Source organism: Enoplosus armatus, chromosome 19, assembly GCF_043641665.1.
Source record: "Enoplosus armatus isolate fEnoArm2 chromosome 19, fEnoArm2.hap1, whole genome shotgun sequence".
NCBI lineage: Eukaryota > Metazoa > Chordata > Actinopteri > Centrarchiformes > Enoplosidae > Enoplosus > Enoplosus armatus.
The window spans coordinates 19,375,374-19,384,637 of record NC_092198.1 but is presented as its reverse complement, the minus strand read 5'-3'; the positions used below and the strand labels follow the sequence as shown (position 1 = coordinate 19,384,637).

Below are 9,264 nucleotides of genomic sequence, written 5' to 3'. Positions count from 1 at the left end.
TGTGGCCGGTCGCCCTGCGTCACACCAAAGGAAGAAGCAGTCAGCTGTTCAGGTAATATGGGGGGGGGGGGGGGCAGAGGTCTAAAACTTCTGTGGGTTTATAAAAAGAGGCTCGGGCTGTGCTGCGTCTTTCCTTCACTCCCACAGAGACAACCACGTTTTTTTTAATTTTTCTTTTTTTTTTCTCTTTTATAAAAAGCAAATGTCTCCATTAAGACGGTGCAGAAAGTTGGGAGGCGGCGGCGGAGGCGGCACCAGCGGAGAAACCGGTTCCTATTCGGATATCGAAGCAGAAGGAAAAGACCACGCATGTGAGGTGAACGGAGCGTCCTTGAGCTCACTGAGTCAGCCTTGTAATCCTCAGGCGAGAGCTGGAGTCTATCCCGGGTTTGGTGCCCGAGGCTCAGGTCCAAAATATCCACGTGAGGGTCTGTCAGTGTTCTCCTTCACGGGAAGGAGGAAAAAAAAAAAGCTACCGACGAATAGTGCGATAACGGAATGAGTTAGGAAATCTCCGACATCTTCAGAGAGTATTTTATAATTCGATAATAATAATAAAAACTCTCAGACGATGTCGCTGCATCGCGCATTCTTATCCGGCAGTAAAGATGTTGGTTCAGGTCGACGTCTGGACTCAACCAGAGCTGGGAAAAAAAAAAAAAAACTAAAGCAAAAACCAGAACTGGATTCTACAGCAGGAATTCAGCCCCAACAGGCTTGAATTTCTGTTTTGATCCCGTTAAAAAAAAACAAACCAAAGAAAAAAAAGAAATCTGAATCAAGAGGCGTCTGTAACCATCGGGGACTCCGAATGGCTAAACTGTTTTCAGACAGACAGCAAGGAGGCTCAGGTGTACAGGATCAGAGGTTTCTCGCACTTGTTTTGGGTGTCAGCGGTCCGCTACTCCACCTCGTTGGGTCCGTCTGTTTTGTCCTTCCTGATGACCGGCAGAGGGTGGGCCTCGGTGTTGAAGACCCAGTGGTCGAACGGTAGGTGGTCGTCGTCGGAGAAGAGCAGGTAGAGATACCTGAAGGGGACAGAGGAGGAAATCATTCATTAATGACAGTTTGGCGGAGTTCCACTAACTAAATACTTTGTATCTGCATTGAAAATAAAACTATTCCAACTTTATTATTATCATCATTATTATATTATTCCAACATTCATTTCTTGAGTCACTGTTATCGTGCTCCACTGTGCCCCGTCAACCAAGTGTGACGTTTTGGGAAAGAAAATGACATAAAATCGCTTGTGGACCGGAAAAGTAGCAGCCACGGGCTCACAAATGGCGATGTTACGGTGTCACTACAGCTGAATATACACTAGAGGGGACAACTGGGCAAAACCACAGATGAAATCATGAGCTGCAGCTGAAAGCTCGGGAGAAAGCTTGTGATTAGCCCTTGAGTCAAACTATGGCTGCATTTGCTATAAACCGTAAATCTGCTGCAGGTTCCAGCTGATTGTCCGTTTTCCGTGTGCTCCGGACAATTCACCAGATCTGAGACGAAAAGCCTTTCAGGGAAAATAATGTTTTGATTACGTAAAGTCGTTTCTTCATTTCCTTTTTAAAAGACAAACCTTTTCGGGATTTAGTGTTTTTAGATATTATTTTCGAGTTGTGTTCAGCATTTGCAATATGTATGGGCAGTCCTGCCAACAGAAATATGAGGCAGATGTGGAACTGAGAGAGAGAGAGAAGGGGGGGGGGGGTGCGGCTCAGGCTCAGGCCAGTTTATGAAACCTGAAGTGATGAAATTCTGCGGCTCACAGACACCAGATCTCATGAAACCACCTCAAAATAACAGGCTGAATCAAAGGAGTGGCGCGAGAGTAAGTAAAGAAAGTGAGTTTTAAGGGTTCGCGTAATCACTCCAGATTCCACCCTGAAGAGTAAGAGAGAGACGGAGATCAATAAAAAGAAAGACTTCTTTCAAAAGGAACTTGTGGTTATGAAAGAGAAAGGAGGGGGAAACTTCAGAAAATGCAACTAGAAAAACAAAAAGGGACGACCTCAAAAGCAAAGCGTCGGCTGACTAACCCTGACTAAAACTAATGATCCAGCAGAGGAGCTGGTTGTCCACAACAAGTCCCCCCTTCCCCCCCGTCCCCCCCCTCCGCCTGCCAACAAAGCACTAGAAAGCGGTGAGTGATTGGAGGCAGACAGCGGTGTGAAGTACGGCCGTGTCCTTGGCAGCAGCGGGAAGATGAATACAGGAAGTGGCCCTGCGCGACGCCAAGATCCCCGAGTGACATCAGGAGGATTAGACTTATGGCTCGGCTGCTAAATGGGATTGATATTTTTCTGTGTCCAGCGAGGTCCCTCTCTGATATCACGGATATGACGCGGCTTGACGGATGGGTAATTATTGTGTTGCTGTCCAGTTGTCTGTGGGAGGCTAATGAGAACATTTTGCTTTATGTTCAGTTTCTCCTGGCAACATTTTATCACGCCTATAAATGATATTCACATCTCACGGAGAGTTTTCCACGACGGCTGAGTGGGATTTATAGACACTGATCAACAGGAAACATACTTTTATCTGCATGTTACAACCTGGTGGACCTGAATCCAGACATCGTACTGTGTGTGTGTGTGTGTGTGTTATCAGGAGTAGAGGTGACGCTTGTTAAAATTTACTGCCTATAAAAAAGCTGGATTGGATGGCACCTCGCTCCCACCAGGCTCTGTTAGGCTAACCTTGACTTCCTGTCAACAGCTGTCTGGTGTGGTGCGGTGGTGGGTGAAAGAAATGATAGAAGAAGAAGAAGAAGAGGAGGAGGAGGAGGAGAGGAGGACATGAACGGGGGAGGAAGAGGTGGAGGTTTTCGACGGGAGTAAAGGAAACGACACATTTGGAGGACGAGTGGGAGAAAGAGGAGAGCAGCAGAAGTGCGGTCCACCGCTGGACCGGTTCATTAAAAACAATCCACAGTAGAAGAGCCGGGGCTTTAATGAGATATAATTGTTCACTGGTTTACACATTCCATTCTGGTTCCATTCTTTCTGGTTTTCTTAGTCCATAGTAATAATAATAATAATAAATTGAATATCTTTTGAACTTCTCACCGTCTACTCTGGTAAACTTTATACTAAACTTTTTACATGTACTTTTTAAGACAAAAGGTGAATTAGTCCAGAAAAAGAATTGGCAGATTATTCGATAATATGAAGTAATATTCAGACCAGGCCCTAATCACATTTTAAAATGCATGATTATATAAACTCAAATGCTGTTCATTGTGTAAACCAGTGAATCCTGACGACCCCAAGAGAGAGAAATGAAATCTGGGCAACATCGTCTTTTCTGCTTTTTGTGTCGAAATCTACTGTGAAACCTTCAGACGTTAAAAGAAGGATTTTTTTTTTTTTTTTTCTGTGGCTCCGCGTTTTATAATAAACGTAATAACTTCCACTAAACAGCAGCAGTACATCTGGTTTCTAAAAATACATTAGCTCCAAATTCTGGCTGTTCACTTCAACCTGTAACGCACAACAAACCAATTAACTGGGGCAGCTGTTACTCTGCCTGGGTCGGCTGCTCCAATACAATCAACATGTGATGAAATGAATAAATATATTCAATTTATTAAGATAACATATTGAAGGGGAATTGCTTTGCATGTGCAGACACACACACACACACACACACACACACACACACACACGTTCACACTTGTTAAACTGTAGTTGGGATTTCTCGTCACGGTTTAAACAAGGCCGTCGCCCCGAACCCAGTTGGAGAGCCGTCTGAGAGGGAGAAGCCCTATTAGCCAGCAGACATCACGCTGCGTGGCTGACAACAGCACATTTAAAAAAAAAAAGCCACTCGTGGCCGCACATTCACACCCTCGCACGCGCACACGTTAACACACAGAAACTCAGGCAGGCCCCCGCCACACGGGGTCGGGATATGAGGCGTTTTTTTCCACAGTTTCACGTCTTTCCCTGCTATTTCATGCCTGTGAGTGCGTGAATAAGGCTAATGCGCCGGTTTGCTGGAACGTGTGGGTGATAACTGGTCTGCTCGGCATTCAGAGCGGTTTACAAAAACAAGAGAGCGAAACGGAAAAGGTCTTAAAGCTACAAGGTGTGATTTGACGTGTCCGGGCGGCATTGGCCACTTTGACAGCAGCACCTCTAAAGCATGGGGTCAAAGGTCGGCAGCAAAGACACGTCTCTACCTGGTTTGTATTGTATTGCTGAAAGGATGACACCGAGCTGGAAATGCCACACTTTTCTTACCACTGAATGCTTTTTAAACCTACTCTTTTACTCTTTCATTGACGTATCTTTTTTTATGTCACGCAGATCCACGTTACTGTCCTCTTCAGCTGAAATAAGTGGTCGCCCCTGCGCTCGCGGTGGTGCATGTAAACCCTCATGCACGTAGTGGCGGAACATGTGACCTGCTGCAGTATTAAAATACAAAATAAGACTCCACAGGTCACCTTCACGAGACCTGCGGTATGAATATATTCACCCCACATGATCTAGGGCAGTGCTTCTGGTTTTACGACCCCTTAAAATGAAGCAATGTTGAAGCACCTTCCAACCAGGGACATTTGCTGTGTGTCATCCCTCATCGCTCTCTCAGTTCCTGTCAGATCTCCACTGTCTACTATCTGATAAAAATGCCCCCAAAAATACTCGTCTCTTTGTAATGAGTTGTGGACAACTTTTAGAGGCCTAAACAGGTACATTCATCTGGTATTTTACAAAGAAAGCCAAGACGGGAGAACGGACGGAATCTTGATATAAGTGCAGCGGAGCGGCTTTTTTGTGTTTTGCTTTTCATGTCACAACCCGTCAAAAGTATCTTCTAACTGCTCGAAGGGATCCTGGGAACCACCGATTAAAATATCCGACAGAGCTGCAGTGTACCACAGACACAGGGACGATTTTGCTTTGGTCAGATGTTGAATGTCCATCCTGAGCTTTAACACAGAACTGCAAGAGTCTCTCAGATTCACTCCACGTGCGAGTGAAGTGACCTTCCCAGGGACCTCAGCCGCTCCCTGGAGCTCAGTCCGAATGAACGACAACATCATACTTTATGGTTAGCGTGTGCGCGAGACTCGACATCTCCGTCAGTTTGGGGACGCAGGGGCCTCGTCCCTTCCCTAAAGTGCAACGACAGCGCAATCGCGAGAGGACAGGGGTGAAGGGTGTGCGCCGTGCGGCGATGTTCTTACTTGAGTGTCTCGGCCAAGTAGAAGCTCTGCTGCACGTCGTCGTGGTTGGGAGTCGAGGCGTAGACGTCTCGGACGCCGCTGTAGCCTCCTTCCACTTTACAATGCTGCTCCAAGGCCTGAACGAGGGCCCGGCGAGAGAGACGCACAACAGGACGAGACAAACAGGGAGGACAACATCAATCGAGCTCTTTATGTTCTTAAAATATCAGGTTATATTGACCTTCTGTAAGCTTCCATCCTGATTTGTCTTGTTTAGGTTTGTTTTTTAATGCTCAGTGAAATAAAACCTCTCTAAACTCCATGTGCAGTAAGAAGCCAGATGAGAACATTCTTGTCCAAATTGCTCTTGCTAAATGCAATATGACAAACAGGAATATTTTCATTTCAAGCAGCAAATGTTTCACCTGCACAGCCTCCCAGCCCCACTCCCTGTATTTGGGGTCGTGGGTGAACCTCCACATGTACATGTAGGTCTCTATGACCTCGGGACGGAGGATGAAGTACTTCTCGTTCTGGCGGGTGGCGATGGCCTCGACCCCGCCGTCGAAGCGGAACGCCTCCGGGCCCAGCTTCAGAGCTGGAGAGGAGAGAGCGGGGAGAAAAAAAAGAAAGAGAATATTGTGGCTCTAAAGCAGCAAGCGGTCTCACTTGATCTTAATTACAGATGGAAAATAAAACACAGCGTCGTCTGTGCGCGCGGGAGGATCGCCTTGACGATGTAATGAAATGTGACTTCTCCATATGTTTACATGATGTTATGTTATGTTATGTTAAGTTATGTGTGTGGCTGCATTGCAGAATGATGTCATAAACTTCGGGTCAATGCTCACTCAAGAAATAATAAAGTTATTTAAATGCTAGTGGTGATGTTTCTGCACTGCTGCCTTTAAAAGAGGGTGACTCATAATATGACTTGAGGATGGATTAGAATGACAATTGAAAAAATAAGATAAATTAAATTAAAAAAAAAAACGGATTAAATAAGACCACTTTTCTTTCAATAAAAAAAAAAATAGATGGAAAGTACAAATAGATAATGTTTATCGTCTTGGTGTGCATATTTACCGGTCCTGGCGTAAGACTCGTGACAGGTCCGGGCGATCTCAGCTGCCTGCTCCATCTGGTGGCCCGTCTTGTCGCTGGACGCCCCGTCGGCACCCAGGGCGATCATGCCGCCCGCGAAACAGGTCAGGTGCCCCATCTTGTGCTCCAGCAGCCCCCCCTTCCACTCCGCTATGTACGTCAGCCCGCCGCTCGACTTCCTCATCAGGTTGGTTTCTATCGCCTGAAAGACGAGACGCAATGAAAGGGTTTCAGTCCTCACTCCTGCAAGACGTGAATCCAGCTTTCAATCCTCTTCTCATTACCGGGTAAATCTGAGAGATTGACTATTTTTCATGTGAGATTATTTCATACATTATGCAAAGCAACGGCACCTGTTTTCCCCTTTTAAAGACAGCTGGTTGAGGGACTGCTGCTTTATGAATACAATCTCACCCAGACCGCCATTGACACCACAGTTTGAGGTATCTGCCACCCCCTGTACGACAAAGCTGAACGGCAGGGGAGCTCGAAGCAACAAAAAAACAAAAAACAGCAACAGTTCTTGTTGGTTTGACAAGTTATAATTGTCTGCTGTCTGTCGAACGTCTGTTTATATCTGCAAACAATTAAATGTGTACTTTAGAGCCTGGCGGAAAACATATGTTCCCTCGTGACGGAGCAAAATGTTAATCGTCTCATCTGTGACAAGACAAGAACTGCCTCCTTCTGCGCGTCTTCGTTCTTATAAATAACTGGCGTGCAAACTCGACGCTGCTCAGAGATTATTACAGGTCGGGATGGATGGGTGGCACTCAAGGCAAGAGAAACAACAGGTTTCAATGTGTTTGGGGTGTGCTGCCCCTTTAGCTCGGCCCTGCAGGGTTATCATTTCATTTTCCTGCTGTGACTCGGATATTCACCCCCGTAGCCGCTCTCTCTCTCTCTCTCTCTTCCCAGGCCTCTCCTTGGTAAATAAATCAAGAACGCCTATAATCCTTGAAGATCGGCAGAGATTAGGGCTAAAGTATCCCTGCGTGTTTAATTCTGCATTTTAGTGGCCGCGGAATATATTTGCTCCTCAGCGTGTCACAGAAAAACAATCGGAGAATCAGCTCTCTCCAGCTGAGACCCGTCGCTTGTCAGCACAACACAAGTTGACAATTTGTTTAAACAGAGGGAAGCTGCCGCCTATCCGTTCACTTTAGGTGGCTGTTGTTATTGTAGATTCATCTGCTCCCCGTCTACTTGTACAAAAAAGTGTGTTTAGCTCTGTGTGTGCCATCATCTTCCCATCTGCTCAAACTCACCATCTTGACGCCTGAGGATTAAAGGGAAGCTTTGGCAGGACAGTGGTCGAATAGAAGATAGAAATCAGAAATTTGCCACTTTAAGCGTAATAAAAAATAAAATTGCCAAAATAAAAATGTACATTAGTCAAACAAAACTAGCTAGCTGCGATCTCAGTCGTCCCAGAAAGTATTTATGGTAATAGCACGGTCATCTTTTAAATTATTCCTTTTATTATCTTCAAAGTTATTTGGGCAACAAATAAATACAAGATCACTTTTCAAATATCTAAAGCTGACCTCATGTTTGTTGTGCACTATTATGAAACAGCCACTTATTATGACTCAGAGGGAGGGGAAAAACCCTGTGGAGGGAATCCAAGCAGCTCACCATCAAACAGCATCTTCAAACCCTGATTTTATGAGGTCACTGGCTGTGTGTTACACATTCATGGGTCTAGTGGTTACCCGCGTGGCGCTAAAGTTTCCACATTGATGTTGAAACTGAAACGCAGTGCGATGTGACTCGACCTCTGGCGGCTCAGAACCGCAACAGGCCGCAGTTCTCGGTGGCAGAAGTGCAACAGATCGGAAGTTGCAAGGCAGACGGATCAGTGCTGCGACGCGATGTGATGGTCGGGACAGGAAGGGTGCTCAACACCGCTCACAGATGGTGCTTTTAGGGACCAGATAGGTGACAAACGATGTCTATTTCAGTGGTACAACTGCAGCTGTCAGAGCACAAACCCACGCAAACAGGAAGTGCTACTACTCCCTGACTTTCTAACATACAGCATTCAAAAACCAGATACCTTCAAGGTATAAGAAAAATAATGAACCTCCGAAACTGTCAACTGTTACAGTCGTCATTTATAGCAGCGTTAACTTTCGAGCCCTCCCAAACATGTAACGACATAAGCTTTTAATATCTTTCTTCACACAGGTCGATCTCTATCTCACTATCTCATTTTGTCTGAGAAACTGTTCACAACCCAAAGATAATCCGTTTGTTATCATATAAAAACAGAAAAGAAGCAGATCCCAGCAAATCAGAGAGAATATTTGGCCTCTTTGCTTAAAAGAATTACTCAAACGATTAATGGAGTATCAAAATAGTTGCTGATAACTTTTAATTTTCTGTCAGTCGACTCCTCGTTGCAGCTTTCGTGAAGTCTACGACAGAAAGTGAGGATAATGCTGCCTCTTCTGCTTCATGCTTGAAGAGTCAAAGTCACCTCAAACCAAAGAGATGTCTGGTGGGTATGTGTTGTCAGCAGTGCGCGCGCGCGTGTGTGTGTGTGTGTGTGTGTGTGTGTGTGTGTGTGTGTGTGTGTGTGTGTGTGTGTGTGTGTGTGTTACCTGCAGGGCATCGTAGTACATCTTCTTGCCTTCCTCATCAGTCTTGTCAGACATCAGCCAGGCCTTGAGCAGGTACTCATAGAAACTGTCACCTAGGCCACCCACAGACACGTGATCTGCCACACACAGATAAACAACGATTACAACACACACACACACACACACACACACAAGCCTCCTACATGTGTGCTGGTTTAGATTACGACAGTTGGACCATCCATAGATCCTCATCCTCACACGGCACAGGGCTAGATGTGTGTGTGTGTAATATAAAGAGAACACACCTACAGTCTGCGGTATACTACAGGATAATGTGTGTGTGTGTGTGTGTGTGTGTGTGTGTGAGGGGCTGTTATCGCAGGAGAGCCTCCAGCCAGC

At 45.7% G+C, this 9,264-nt stretch overlaps 1 protein-coding gene across 1 annotated transcript in view; it reads right to left on the bottom strand.

The window, feature by feature from the left end:
• Positions 1-766: 766 nt before the first annotated feature.
• man1a1 (mannosidase, alpha, class 1A, member 1) overlaps positions 767-9,264 on the bottom strand; it is a 116,418-nt gene continuing 107,920 nt past the window's right edge. The window contains exons 8-12 of the mRNA XM_070925734.1: positions 8,887-9,002; positions 6,263-6,482; positions 5,602-5,774; positions 5,198-5,313; positions 767-1,028 (exon numbers count right to left, since the gene is read on the bottom strand). Of these exons, the coding sequence (XP_070781835.1) occupies positions 902-1,028; positions 5,198-5,313; positions 5,602-5,774; positions 6,263-6,482; positions 8,887-9,002 (752 nt within the window). The 3' untranslated portion in view covers positions 767-901. The remainder of the gene's footprint in view (positions 1,029-5,197; positions 5,314-5,601; positions 5,775-6,262; positions 6,483-8,886; positions 9,003-9,264) is intronic.